Raw genomic sequence first — 15,081 nt, forward strand, 5'->3', positions numbered from 1 at the left:
AACTCCTGAGCTCAAACAATCCGCCCGCCTTGGCCTCCCATGTATTTATTCTTAAAGTTCATTGAACTTCTCAGATATTTAGATTTGTGTCTTATCAAATTTGGGAGATTTTCAGCCATTATTTCTTCAAATATTCTTTCTCCCCTTTTCTCTCTTGCCTCTGGGACTCCAGTTATGTGTTTGTTGGTATGCTTTATGTTGTTTCACAGCTGTCTTAGGCTCTGTTCATTTCTTTTCATTTTTTTTTCCTTTCTGTTCTTCATACTGGGTAATTTCAACTGACCTCTCATCAAGTTTGCCCATCCTTCTGCTAGTTCATAGCTGCCTTTGAAACCCTTTAGAGAATTGTTTTCATTTCAGTTATTATACTTTTCAGGTCTAGAATATCTATTTGGTGCCTTTTTATAATTTTTGTCTCTTTATTGGTATTCTGTTTGTTGCATCATTGTTCTTCTGGTTTATTTGTATTCTTTGTCCGTGGTTTCAATTAGCTCATTGAGCATATTTAAGATAGTAAAGTCTTTGTCTAGTAAGTCCAATGTCTACTTCTTGGTCTCTTTCTCTTAATTTCTCCTATATATGTGTTATACTTTTTTTTATTTCTTTGCATTCTTTGTAATATTTTGTTGAAAACTGAATGCTTTAACTATTATAACATAACTCTGGAAATTAGATTCTTCTTGCTCCTCAGAGTTTGTTTTTTGTTGTTTGCTGGGTTGTAGTTGTTTAGTGACTTTTCTAAACTATTTTTCTAAACTGTATTCTTTGTTGTGTTTGTTCTCTAAAGTATGTTTCTTTAGCTTGTGTTCAGCTAGTCTTTTGAGAGAGGTTGTTTTTGAATGCCTAGAGCTCCCCTGCCTTTCCCCCCTACTAAAAAAAAAAAAGGGAAAGAAAGGGGGGGAAACCCTCTCCCAGAATTGCAGAATGGCTCTGTGTTGGGGCACACTTTCAGCATGGCTTAGCCATGCTGTTTGCAACTTTGTCTTAGCCTTCATTTCCTACTTGTGCTGAGCCTAAAGATCATCCAGAAGGTCTTTTCAAATCTTTTCTGAACGTGCTTCATGCCCTCTCTAAATTCCTATGTTTAGTAAGTTAGGGTACTTTTTGGTGCCCTAATTTCCCAAGGAAACTTCCTCCCAGCTTTCCTTTCAGGCTTTTGGAGTGTCTGTTTGCCTCAACTGAACTCTTTTGCCCCAAGTAGCAGCAGGTAGTTAATTTGCCTTACAAGGTTTTTCAGCAGTGCCCTCTGCTGCCACTTTTCTGCCCTGAGAGAGTTCCAAGTTAAGCAAAACAAAGACAGATGGCTTGCTTTGCGTCAGCCCTTCGGTAACCCCTAGGCTCTAAACAGACAAATGTAATTATTTCAGATTAAGGTCTACTCTTCTCCCTCTGGAAGCAGGGACTAGGGACTAGGTTCCCATACTGAGAATGCAGGCTGCTGTCTTCAAGACATCGCTGGGAAAGGGGCAAAGAAAGGGCAAGTAAGAACGCTGTAAAGCTTTCCTACTGTTTTAAGTTGTCTTTTTCTTGATTCACTGTTTGCTGAGTTGCTATAAATCTATATTTTCTGGCATTATGACAAAGCTGATTCTGACAGTTTTTTCGAGATTTTTCAGTCATCTGTGGCAAGATGGACTGTTGGAGCTACCTGTGCTGCCATTTTTGCTGATGTCACTAAAGAAAGATTTTCAAAAATTGTCTTTTATGATATGTTACTTTAATGAGTAGAGTCCAATGAATTATATTAATGTTTATAAAAATTATTAACAGGATGGAATCCGACGTGGTAGACCCAGAGCAGATACTGTCCGAGATTTAATAAATGAAGGGGAGCATTCATCCAGCAGAATCCGTTGTAACATCTGTAATAGAGTGTTTCCACGGGAGAAATCACTCCAGGCTCACAAGAGGACTCATACAGGTAAGTTGAGCAAATTTTAGAGACTGCCAGAAGTAATACTTAACTGAAAGCTGATTTCATGTTTGGGGCCTATAAATTAATTTTTCAGTTACCTTGTATTTCCTATGTTTCCACTATTTGTTGTGAAGTTTTCAAAAATAGGCACTGTGTAGTCATTTTCTCTTTGGTGGGGAATGGTGGTCTTGTGAACGTCTAAGAAGTAATTAATCTATATGTTATAGTCATGTTATTAATTAATCTATATGTCATAGTCATGTTATTGCCAAATTTTGTTCTACCCTCTACTTACCTGAATTTTACTTGATATGCTCTTAAGTTATCTGTATAATTGTTAAAATTCATTTGTAGGCCAAATACTAAAACTGCTATTGTCAGGTTTTTTGTGGAGTTTCTAGAGTCCTCAGGTGTTGTCAGCATGTTTGACCCAACCATTAAACCCACAGTGAACCATGATCTTTCAGAATTAAATGTACAGTAGATAGCTATCCCAAGATTGTTATACATTTTTATGTACATATAGAAATTATATTCGTATTTTATATACCATATAGAGAGCCAAAAAAATAACTTACAGAGGTCCCTTGTTCTCTCTATAAAGTTGGCATCTAATGATTTACAGATGAGGAAACTGAGGTGCCAAAAAAATAATTACCACTGCCTCACAATCTCTCATCCCCTTATGTCTAGAGCTGTGCTGCCCACTGCAGTTCCACCAGCACATGTGACTCTTGAGCGCTTGAAATGTGGGTAATCCAAACTGAGATGGGCAGGAGTGTAAAATATACTTATTTCATACTATCTCAATTTTTACTGTTGATTATATATTGAAATGACAATATTTTAGATAGATCGAATTGAATAAAATATTATTAAAATTAATTTCAGTTATTTCTTTTTACTTTTTCTAATGTGGCTTCTATAAGTGGTTCATATTATATTTTTATGGGCAGTACTGGTTTAGAACTTGGGCTTTTAGCCCTTAATCCCCTGTTTTTTCCCCTGTGTTTAGGTGATCACTTGTTTTCCATTTTTTTCTTACTTTCGGTTTTTGAAAAGATACATTTTAATGATATGATAGAATATAGTTTTTTTAGTTAAATCCCTGAAAAGGGGTAATGTTTTAATTTTGAATTATTATAAACTAAGGTAGTAGCTAGAGGCTTTGACTTTAGATACCATTAGTAAAATGATTATTTAATGAAATATTCTAATTTTGAGAATTTTTGTATTTTTTTCAATCTAAATATTCTGAAATACTCACCAAATAACTGGTTCACAGGCCATAGAGTGTTTGTTGCCAGTGTAGGTAAGAATCAAGACCATGTTGTGGCAGGCCGGGTGCGGTGGCTCACGCCTGTAATCCTAGCACTCTGGGAGGCCAAGGCGGGCGGATTGTTTGAGCTCAGGAGTTCGAGACCAGCCTGAGCAAGAGCGAGACCCTGTCTCTACTAAAAATAGAAAGAAATTAATCGGACAACTAAAAAAATATATAGAAAAAATTAGCCGGGCATGGTGGCGCGTGCCTGTAGTCCCAGCTACTCGGGAGGCTGAGGCAGAAGGATTGCTTGAGCCCAGGAGTTTGAGGTTGCTGTGAGCTAGGATGATGCCACGGCACTCTATCCTGGGCAACACAGTGAGACTCTGTCTCAAAAAAAAAAAAACCAAAAAAAAAAAACCAAAAAAAAGACCATGTGGCATAAGGAAGAGAGCCCTGAATCCCTGTCCTGATCACTGCTGACCCACTGCGTGTCGCCTGATACCCCACGCCCCAGCCTGTGATGCTATATACAGGGAGCCGAACCCGAGATCCCTAAGAGATGGCTAGCATATACTTTGTAAAAAGCTTTTTTTTTACTATTTTAAATAATCCCCCTATATCCTTGTGTTCAACTATCAAAACCACTATTGTTCTTTGAGTCATATTGGAAAAACCAGTGTATAATTGTTGATTAAAGAAAGTTTTTCAAGAAATGATAAGTTTAATTATGATTGAACAACCTTTTTGAGCAGTTTGAGCCTAGTGCTATATTGTCAATAGGAATTTAAATGAAGTATAAGACATTATGAGTCTTTATAGAAGGAGACTATCATGATGCATAGACAACATGGGAGGCTAAGTTAATGAAGGTATACAAAGTTCAATTATTTGGAAGTAGAAAGAGTTTCCCTGAGAGCCTACAGGATTGGGAAGATATGAATGGGCAGAGAAGATAGGATTGTCAAGGATTAGAACAAGATGAGAAACTGCCTCCTGGCTGGAATGACTCTTGGGGAAGTAAGGATAAACCCGACCCTCCAATCCAGTAGCTAATAAAAGGTTGGTGAGATTTGCATATAGTGCAGATATTAGGGGACCATTTAAAAAGTCAGCAGATAAAAGTTTTGTTGTCTAAGGAGTGTAATAGTGTTTGGGGTGGTTTAGGGGCTAGTTGTTTTTTTTTTGTTTTGCGGGGGTGGGCTAGACAAAAGCAGAGTTCTATGCCAGGTTCTCGGGAAGTGCTGTGTAGGGGGAGACCAGAGACCACCTAGGAGACTGTTGGAGGCTTCATTCTCGTGGGAACGGCTGCCAGTCTGACTAGGAGAAGCTGCAGTGGGAAAGCACGAGTGGGAGACCCTGTGAAGAATCAGCAAGAGCTAATGATTTGGAGTATGGGGGATAAAAAGTAGGGGATAAGCCGAAGATGAGAACTTCAAGGACTTGAGCCTGAGTACCTAAAGGCTCAAGGCCTAAGAAAATACTGTGCTCCCCAGTGGATGGCTACTGGACTTCATCCAAGTGCTGCCAGTAGCATGTCCACTTGCTGCTCTCAAGGGCCTGTGACGTGTTTTATTGTTGTTTGGAATTGTGACCTATATAGAGGTTGATTCTCTCCCTGCCCCCTTCCTCTTCTTGCCTTATTGTCTCAGACATAATGTATACTATCTATCTACTTAGGTGAGAGACCCTATCTGTGTGACTATCCAGACTGTGGAAAAGCCTTTGTTCAGAGTGGGCAGCTCAAAACACATCAGCGTCTTCACACCGGAGAGAAACCATTTGTTTGTTCAGAAAATGGTACGGTGTTAGAAGTTAAATTTATGGGATAACTAGTTGTGAGTTAACAGTTAAAATGTCTTTCACTTGAATTTTTGGTGGGGGACAGACTTTTGTTATAAATTTTATGTAACATCATAAGCTTCCTTCCTTGTTAATAGTGATCTATGCTAAATTTCTTAGAAATAATTTATTTTTAAATACAGTATTCTTTTTAGATGAAAACTTTTGAGGGCAATTAAAACACCATATCCAGTTGTAGGCAGTAGAAAAATCGGTATAAAAGTAAATACAGCTTTTATAGTAAGCTTTTATGTAGATTTTAAACTATTAAACTGAAATAAGCATATTGTCTTTTCTTAAGGGATTTTCTTCCTTTCATCACAATTTCTAAAGATGTTTTTCTTATGCACATTTTCACATACTTAATAGTATATTTGAAATTCATAAGCTGGGTGTGGTGGGATGTAGTCCTTAGCTGTTCAAGAGGCTGAGTTGGAAGATTTCTTGAGCCCAGGAATTTGAAGTTACAGTGAGCTATGATGGGGCCAGTGCACTCGAGCCTGGGCAACACAGCAAGACCCTGTCTCTGAAAAAACAAAAAGAAAAAGAAAAGGAAAACAAATTCAGTATAATTCTGTGCCATTGCTCTGTAGTTTTCTTGATTATTACAAATGTTACAAATATCCACAGACTTCTTCATTTAGTGAATTTGCTTAAGCAAATGGCTTAAGCAAATTGTGTATTTGCTTAAGCATATACACAATGGTTACTTCAATGTTGGATATTGAATATTTAATTTGTTTTTAAAATTTTCTTGTTACCAATAAAGCTGAGGGGAATGTTTTGCATGTATAGCTCTGTTCATCTTTTCTGATGTTTCCCTATGATAGATTCCAAGAATGGAATTCTCAGGTCAGAGGTTTTGAACAATTTTATGACTTGTGCTGATAAATCACTTCCCCATGGGGTTGGACACACTTACGTGGCCATGACCAAGATGTGACAAAACCGTCTTCTTGTTCCCCTCACAAGCATTGATAAGACTGTGCTTAAGCTCGTTTGGTTGTTTCTCCTCCAAGTTGTAGAAGGCTAAATCTCACCATCTTAATTTACTTTTCTTGGGGGCCAATGAAACTGAACATTTTCCCTGTGCTCTTTGTTGGGTGTCCAGATTCTGACAAGTGTTTCTCCCTTCATGTTTTGAAGGCTGCCTGAGCAGATTTACCCATGCAAACCGCCACTGTCCCAAGCACCCTTATGCCAGGCTGAAGAGGGAGGAGCCTACGGACACACTCAGCAAGCATCAGGCTGCGGACAACAAGGCTGCCGCCGAGTGGCTGGCAAAGTAAGGCACTCTGTGTTTAGTCCGCTGTGAGGATACCTGTCTAGGGCTGGGGTTTGTGTTAGGGACTTTCGCAGTTCTCTAATCTTAAGTAGGTTGCATTTATACACATTTTATAAAATAATTCAAAGTGGCCCCTTATTTCTTATAGACTTGTTATGAGTGGTATTAGCCTCTCTGTGTGATGGAAAACTTCAATATGATAATTAGCCTGAGTGCCTAGATTGCTGTTTATTTTAAAAAGAATTAAACATTTGCATTTTTTCTTATGAATTATCAGTTGGCTGCATAATAGAGTAAGGGTGGTATTCTTAAGTTTTTGAGTAAACTGTGTTACAGATGTTAGTGACTTTGTCATATTTTGTGGGTTTAATGTTTTGCATAGTTAACTGTATCAGAAGTTACCATCTCTGGCCAGGTGCGGTGGCTCACGCCCGTAATCCCAGCACTCTGGGAGGCTGAGGCCGGAGGATCGCTTGAGGTCAGGGGTTTGAGACCAGCCTGAGCAAGAGCGAGACCCTGTCAATACTAAAAATAGAAAAATTAGCTGGGCATGGTGGTATGGGCCTATAGTCCCAGCTACTCGGGAGGCTGAGGCAGGAGGATTGCTTGAGCCCAGGAGTTTGAGGTTGCTGTGAGCTAGGATGACGCCACGGCACTGTAGCCTGAGCATCAGAGCGAGACTCTGTCTCAAGAAAAAAAAAAGTTACCATCTCTCTGTGGATAGGATAAATAGGTTTCTAATGACTTTTTCCTTCTATTTCCATATTTAACTCTAGTCTATATGATCTTTAAGGCAGTGATAGTTTAATGGCGGAAACATGTTATTCAAAAGTTGAGTATGAGATCTGGAACTGCCTGTTTTTGATTATAGAAACCTGAGCAAGTCTCTTAACTTCTTTGAACTCGGGTTTTTTCCTCTGTAAGTAAGACATATATGTGACATCACTTTATAACTTTATAAACTGAAACACATAAACGTAACATTTGTGGTTCAGAACTTTTATTTAAAAGTAAACATTTGGGAATTTGATGTCTCCTATGTAACTAATGTGTACACATTTCATATAGGTATTGGGAAATGAGAGAGCAGCGTACCCCCACCTTAAAAGGCAAGCTTGTACAGAAGGCCGACCAGGAGCAGCAAGACCCCCTGGAATACCTTCAGTCTGATGAAGAGGACGACGAGAAGAGCGGGGCCCAGCGCCGGCTGCAGGAGCAGCGAGAGCGCCTGCACGGAGCCCTCGCTCTCATAGAGCTCGCCAACCTGACGGGGGCGCCGCTCCGACAGTAGCCTGGACACTGACTCTTCCACTGTACAAAAGTACTGCCCAGCATACTTAAAAAGTAGATCCTTGGGCATAAGCTAAGCACCTTATTTGCTTATCATAGGCTGCTATTCTGTAGAAATTAATGAAGAATGTCATTGCCCCAGAATATGGGGTGAGAAAGAAATGCACTTTTTTTATATAGGAATGGATTTAATGTTTGATGTAAAGTTTTAACTATTTGTAAATATGGACTGCAGAGTACAGGGTAGAAAACTACATATTGTGGGAAGCTAGATTTTGCAAGTTTAATGCATTCATTGGAAGTAGTTCTCACAGGAAGCACTTTCTGAATAAGACACTTGTGTGAAAAACGGAATGGTACAAATAGCCAAAGAAGGTTGAAATAGATTATTTATAAGATCATTTTTAACAATGTATATTAGTATGTTTAACAATACTGTAAACACTGAAGCAAACAAGAAAGTATAAGATATGTGTGTAAGGTAGATATTTTTAAATTGCAAAATAGTGTCCCACTAAGACTAGAGAAATGGGAAGCTGACTATTTTGGAAAATGTTCTCAGTTATAGATTTGGAAGAAAAAAGATATTTCAGGATCTTGGTAAGATGCACAATAGTTCAGAATTTTCAAAATTGGAGTAAAACCAGTCTTATTCTATCTTTCTGGGGCTTAAAACTTACAGTAATGTTTAAGTTTGAAAAGCACTTGTCATCCCTAGCATGTAAACTTGGGAACTTTTGCACATTTCATATTTCTCATTTGCAGAAATTGAGTGATTAATCTTGCAAAGTCTAGGTAACATGGTAATTGGTGATTTTTTTAATATATTATGGGCCCTGTAAGGAGATTTGGCACTTGGATTTTTATTAATAAAAGGGACATCTACAGGGTTGTTTTGTAGTGAAATGTTTTAGATCTTTTGTTAGCAAACACTAAATTGTACTGCTTATTTAGAATTATTAGCAAATGGAAGCCTCAATATTTATATTTTCAGTGCATAAAGCCACCTTCTTGCTTTACTTCGAATAACATGCCAAGCTATTTTATGTTCACTAAATTTAGCTATCAGTTAAACACTGCAGAAAATATTAGCTACTCAGATAAGTAGGCTTCTGAAATAGTTTTAACTGCAAGTGTGTTAACTTGTGTGGTGGTTTTAAGCCATTTTTCCAAATAGATTATTATCAAACACCACTCACTTTATGTACTGAAGCAGGAGCAGAAAAATCAAGAGCTGAGCAGACCACCTTCTTTATGTAGGCAAAAATTTCCATCATTTTGGCTTTTGTTATAAGCACAACTAAATGACATGCATAGCATGGTAATTTATAGATTGCTTAATTGGAGTAAAACTCGGACTACTAGAGGGAAGTATGGACTCTTCATATTTTTGAAGTGGAATCTTACAGATGTAGTTTGAACATTATCTAGAGTGTAGGCTTCTTTATCCAAAAATCCTAATGTGTTGCAGTACACAGATAGTATAAAATATGTAGCCATGGGGAAGGGGAGGCATGTAAATGTCTTGAAGAGGAGCAAAAATATGAAAGAAGATATGATACTTACAAATAATGTGTATGATGAGGACATACTTTAAAAATGTAATTCCTCTGTACAATAAATCACAAACCTTTAGGGTTTTTTTTAATAAGAGAATTTATATTTGTAATGGTCTAAGAATTTTGTTTGTAATCCGGTATATAGAATTTTAACTTGGAGCACTTATAAGCCTGGTAAGACAGACTATAGCATCTGAATTTTCTTGGTTTAGGTTTCAACATTTCTTATAGAATTTTTTTCTCTCAAATACAATTTAAATGATCTAAAAGGCAATACTCATCAGTCTTGGGAAATTTAAAATTTGATAAACTTAACTAAAGAAGGAAAGATAGTAAGAATTTTAAAAATACAAATATTTGCCAGTTTACAGATGATAAAATTTAAGGCCTTAAAAACTAAGGATTTGTTTTTGTTTGTTTGTTTCTCCAGTCAGCTTTTGTCAACTGTAATAGTTATATTCACAAATATTTTTTATTTGCTTAATTGGAACAGTTTAAGAAATTATTACAACTATTTACTATAGAAACATTTAAAATGTTCTTTTTTGATATAAGCTATATACTTGGATAAAATACATTGGTATCTAAAATTGGAGGTGTATTAGGACTGCTTTTTGTTTTAAAAAATGTGGTTTACATTCAAATTTTTGAAGTGTTTTATGCTTCATATGGCTAAGTTGTAGTTTGGCAAAGTTAACAGCATAACAATAAACATGCTGTCATTTCTAAAGATGCTTTGAATAAAAATTTATTTTAATTTAAAGTACATGGTCATTCTTGAAGACTTTATAATTTGTTTTCCCATCAGAAATATAATAGCTATGCTATAATAACTTCTAAAAGAGACATCACCTATAACCCTACATTCATCCCTCAATATTATTTCAGTGCATTTTATAATTCATTCCAGTCTCATCTCAGGCATCTCTTTTGCATAGTTGCAATCATAGTGTGGATTGTTTTTTCTTACTTTAAAATGTGGCCTTTTAGATTATATTTTACTTTCTTATCTGGTTCATTATTATAGTGCTAAAAATATACTGATGTAGGTAAGTATTAGACTATTGCCAGCCCTATCCCAGACCTTAAATTAGGGTAATAAAGAACTAGGATTTCATTTCACTTATATTCAAGATGGCTTGAATCTTTCTAACTTTCTATAGTTTCTGAATAAATCTCACTCTCCCTTTCTCTTGTTGGCTCGCTCCTGAATTCTTACTTGCACAAAGCCAAGGACCCACTTGGACTTCAAGTGGCTCCCAGCATTAGGAGTCAACTTTCCTGTGTCACATCCCCCACCTCCTGGCATGGCTCGCCCAAGTCTCAGCTCCCATGTCACCTCTTCAGTGAGCCTTCACTGATCACACCACCTAAAACTGCAAACTCTCTCCCACTCCCTAATACCCTTTCCTGCCTTATTTTTTTTTCTTCTGAACGCTGGCTACATCTGACATAATTGTTACTAGTTTATGTATTGGTCCACTAGAATGTAAGCTCCATGAAGTTGGGGATTTTGATCTGCTTCGTTCACTTCCGTTTCCCAATTGAAAGAAACAAACAACATGGATGAGTTGCAAAAATAAACGGAGCAAAAAATGTCTTAAGGCCGGTGCGGTGGCTCACGCTTGTAATCCTAGCACTCTGGGAGGCCAGGGTGGGAGGATCGCCTGAGGTCAGGAGCTCAAGACCAGCCTGAGCAAGAGTAAGACTCGGTTTCTACCAAAAATAGAAGGCATGCGCCTGTAGTCCCAGCTACTGGGAGGCTGAGGCAGGAGGATCACTTGAGCCTGGGAGTTGGAGGTTGCAGTGAGCTATGATGACACCACTGCACTCCAGCACGGGGCGACGGAGTGAGACCCTAAAAAACAAACAAAAAAACGCCTTAAGAGTACATTATGAATTCTAGAAAATACAAATCTAACCTTCAGTACTAGACATCACCCAGATGGGGGAGATTAACTTCAATGGGGCGCAATGGGAACTTTTTGGGAGTGATGGAAATGTTCTATGTTTTCAGTGGTTACTCGGCTGAATGCATTTGTCGAACATCTCAAACTGTGGACTCATTTTACCGTATGTAAGTTATACGTTAAACAAAAAACTATTGTAGGGGGGAAAAAAGCAAAACCAACCCTAAGACGTACTGAAGTGTTTCTCCCCAAGAGAGCAGTCTGGAAGAAGGTGGGGCTTTTCAAGTCTCCCAAACGCGTTTCTGGTCTCCCTTTACACAGAGTCAGGGAGGTGGCTAGACCCAGGGTGAGGTCCAGGCGCGCGGGACCGTCCCGCGCCGGCTTCGGGGCGCTCGCAGGGGGCGGGCCGGGATCTGGGGTGTGCGCCCCGGCTCTTCCTGTTCCTGCCGCGCCCTCTTCCCGGCCGGCCGTGGGGGCGGGGACGAGGCTGGGCTGGGGCCCGAGGGCCGGGCCAGTGCGCGGCCGGGGCGGGCGGCGGGTGTCACTGCGGCCGCGGGACATGACGGCCGACGGCCAGGACGCGGACGCGGGCGCGGGCGAGGAGCCCGGCGCGGCGCCGCTGCCCTCCCGGGTGGCCAAGCTGCTGTCGGCGCTCTTCTACGGGACCTGCTCCTTCCTGCTCGTGCTGGTCAACAAGGCGCTGCTGACCACCTACGGGTGAGGCGGGCCGGGGACGGCGGGGCTGCGGGGGCTGCGCGGGCCGGCGGGAGGCGCCCGGGACGCGGGGAGCGCGGGGCTGCCTTTGCCCTCGGTGCGCTGCGGCCGCGCCCGGGCCGGCCGGCGGGTGGGGACAGTGAGACAGGACTCTCAGCTCTGCGCATTGACCCGGGTTTCACAGGGGCCCTCCCGGACCGTCGCAACTTTCTGCACATGAAACCACAACCTGACAAAGTCAGTCTACTCTTGCCGAACCCGGCACACTGCAGTCCTACTGCTGCGGGACTCCCTGCCGCGGCTGTGCTCCTAGAGCTGCAGCCAAATGCTTTCAGATACACCGATGAGCTGAAAAAAGTGATCCAAATGTGAATTACAAAGTGCACAATTCTTTATACGAATCTAGATGTTCAACGATCAGATCAGTCCTGAGCCGCTAACTCTGTTTGTACTGACTGACCATTCATTCTCAAATTACCAGCACGTTCAGGGAAAACAATTAGAAGTTCACATGATGTACTTTTTGGGATTAGTGTTAAGTAAACCAGCAAATTTGTGCTTCCTTAAACTTATTTTTAAGGACTAGAAATTCCTGTTTCATTCTACTAGTGTTGTAGCAGCATTGGAAGAATTGTGGATTTAGACCCAGCTCCACCAGTTAATAGCTCTGTCTCTTGTGGCCAGTCCTATAGTCAGCCTTTTTTTCAAATGTAAATGGATAATTACAACCCAGTTAATTACCTTCCAGGGCTTTGTAGGAGCTGTCATAAATGAGGGCTCTTTGTAAACTATACTTACTGTGCTACAAAAATGTAACATCAAAATTTTAGAACCCAAAGAGACCTAAGAGAGTATCTTCAGCTTTGTTATTTTATATTTGAGAAAACTGAAACCCACATGAACTCAATCGGTTACATCCCCAGCAGACATTTACCGAGAGCCTACTATGCGCGAAGCCCATTGCTGGCACCAGGGAAGCAGCTGTGAAAAGCACAAAGCCCCTGCTCCGCTGTTTCAGGGTCAGTGGTGGACACAGAAAACAAGTAGGTTTGTGAATAAACAGGAAGTTTCAGATAAGACCTGAGAGTGCCTGGGGTGGAGTAGTTGTCACCGGAGCATTCCGGACAGAAGGGAGCAGCAAATGTGACATGTGGAAGTGGACACGAGCTTGGTCTGCTGTGGTCACTGTGGCTGGAGCTGAGTGAGCAAGTGCCAGAGGGAAGTAGGCAGGGAAGGCAGGAATCAGATCCTTCTTTCATTCAATAATATTTACTAAGCACCTGTGACATGCCAGGCACTGTTCTAGGCACTTGGGAAACAGAAGTAAACAGAGCAGATCAAAATCTCCAACCTCATGGAGCTTATATCCTAGTGGACCAATACATAAACTAATATTTGTGTTAGATGTGGCCAGCGTTCAGAAGAAAAAAAAATAAGGCAGGAAAGGGTATTAGGGAGTGTGGGAGTGGGAGAGTGGGAGAGAGTTTGCAGTTTTAGGTGGTGTGATCAGTGAAGCCTCACTGAAGAGGTGACATGGAGCTGAGACTTGGGCGAGCCACGCCAGGAGGTGGGGGATGTGGCACAGGAAAGTGACTCCCAATGCTGGGAGCCCCTTGAAGTCCAAGTGGGTCCTTGGCTTCGTGCAAGAAAGATTCAGGAGCAAGCCAACAAGAGAAAGGGGAGTGAGATTTATTCAGAAACTATAGAAAGTTAGAAAGTTTACTCCACAGACAGAGCAGAGGCAAGTTCTCCCTGTAGAAGAGAACCGGCCCCCTGGTTCCTGTTGTCTCTCTGTTTAAGCAAAGGGCTAAACCAGGGGAGGAATATTCGTGGAAGGGACCATTTTCCTCTTGGTTCTAACCAGTTGGAACTTGGCCTGCTTTCATCTTGTTTCGATCAGGGCAATTGGAAACTTTGTTTTGAGACTTCCTGACTCAGTAGTGCAGGTGCAGCAACGCCATACCCAGGGCAGCACCTGCCAGTTCCCTGCTTCAGATGGACATTCCAGGCATGGAAGGGTGCAGAGTTTGGGTGGGAACGGTACTGAGTGGGATCTGAGAGTAACTGGACTGTGTAGGGCCTTGGAGGCCACCGTGAGGGCTCTGATGTCAGCTTTGAGTGAGACGGGGCCATGGGAGGTGTGAAGCAGGGCAGTGACAGGACCTAAATCACTCTGGCTGCTGTGTTGAGAGCAGGTATTGGGGGACTAAGGTGGAAGCCGGGATACTGTGGATAAATAGTTTTAGTTTTAGTCTAAATGCAATTGGAAGTCCCTTGGAAGGTTTTAGTATGGGAGTGACCTGACATAATTTGAGCGATTAAAAAGATTTCTTTGGTGGGTGGGTGGAGAACTGATGGTACTAGCAGTGGGGAGAGGGGCTGGGAAGCCGTTGCCGTGCTCTGGGTTTAGGCTTGGACTGGGTGGGCCATGGGCAGCAGATGTGAAAGAAAGGGATGGATTTGGGATATTTTTTGGTGATCCTATGGCTGTTGATATTCTTTATAAGGTCTCTACCAGTGTGTTGCAACATGTTGCTTGGTGTCTATAGGAAACACAAAGCTTGCCTCAAAGAAAGGAACAAGTACATACTGTTAACCTGGATCATTTAACACATACAATGCAAGCTAATGAAAAAAGAAAAGAAAAGAAAAGAAACACCTACAATAAAAAACAAGAGACTGCTATTAATGAGCTTGTCTGGGAGTGGCCAGTACCTATGTCACATGCAGGTTGAAGATAAGTCTCCACTTTGTGCTCTAGAGTGAGTGAGGTGCCAACTGGCCACAGCAATCAGTGCCTCTGAAAACATGTGTCCTCTTGTTGGAAGCAAGTGTCGGTAGACACTGGCCAATGCTTTGAAGGTGAAGGGCAGTGTCTAACCAGAAAGAATTAATGTATGAGACATCATATACTCTAACCTTTCCCTCTTTAAAATTTCGAGTTCCATATTGAAGAAGAAGATGGAGTTTTTGCTTTAGGAAGGCACAAACCCTTATAAACCTTGTAAGAAAACATTCCACATTTCTGCAACGTATTAATAATATATTACACAATTGCAGAACCATCTTCAAATAATATTGTTCATTCTCTCCTCTCAAAATGCTTTAGGCACAAATTTTTGAGGGGAGGAGGGTTGGGGTGATGTGGTTACAACAATAAAGCATAGAAATCTGATCTAAGCATTAGCTGTTTGAGGACAGAATGTTATGTTGTAGGATAAAAAAGGACCTTTGGTAATTACCTAAGTCACAGGGTCATGGGAATGTAGCTGGGGGATGTTTTTCTTTCTTCCATTTTGGGCAGA

At 40.8% G+C, this 15,081-nt stretch overlaps 2 protein-coding genes across 2 annotated transcripts in view; both read left to right on the forward strand.

Annotated features, from left to right (window-relative positions):
* Window positions 1–9,915, forward strand: part of ZNF367 (zinc finger protein 367) — an 18,200-nt gene extending 8,285 nt beyond the window's left edge. The window contains exons 2-5 of the mRNA XM_012640026.1: window positions 1,771–1,921; window positions 4,857–4,976; window positions 6,165–6,303; window positions 7,372–9,915. Coding sequence (XP_012495480.1) covers window positions 1,771–1,921; window positions 4,857–4,976; window positions 6,165–6,303; window positions 7,372–7,594 — 633 coding nt within the window. The 3' untranslated portion in view covers window positions 7,595–9,915. The remainder of the gene's footprint in view (window positions 1–1,770; window positions 1,922–4,856; window positions 4,977–6,164; window positions 6,304–7,371) is intronic.
* Window positions 9,916–11,571: 1,656 nt separating this feature from the next.
* The window catches only part of SLC35D2 (solute carrier family 35 (UDP-GlcNAc/UDP-glucose transporter), member D2), a 44,188-nt gene continuing 40,678 nt past the window's right edge, over window positions 11,572–15,081 (forward strand). Inside the window, exon 1 of the mRNA XM_012640064.1 lies at window positions 11,572–11,779. Coding sequence (XP_012495518.1) covers window positions 11,622–11,779 — 158 coding nt within the window. The 5' untranslated portion in view covers window positions 11,572–11,621. The remainder of the gene's footprint in view (window positions 11,780–15,081) is intronic.

This window comes from Propithecus coquereli, unplaced genomic scaffold, assembly GCF_000956105.1.
Source record: "Propithecus coquereli isolate 6110/MARCELLA unplaced genomic scaffold, Pcoq_1.0 Scaffold147, whole genome shotgun sequence".
In the NCBI taxonomy this organism is placed as follows: Eukaryota; Metazoa; Chordata; class Mammalia; order Primates; family Indriidae; genus Propithecus; species Propithecus coquereli.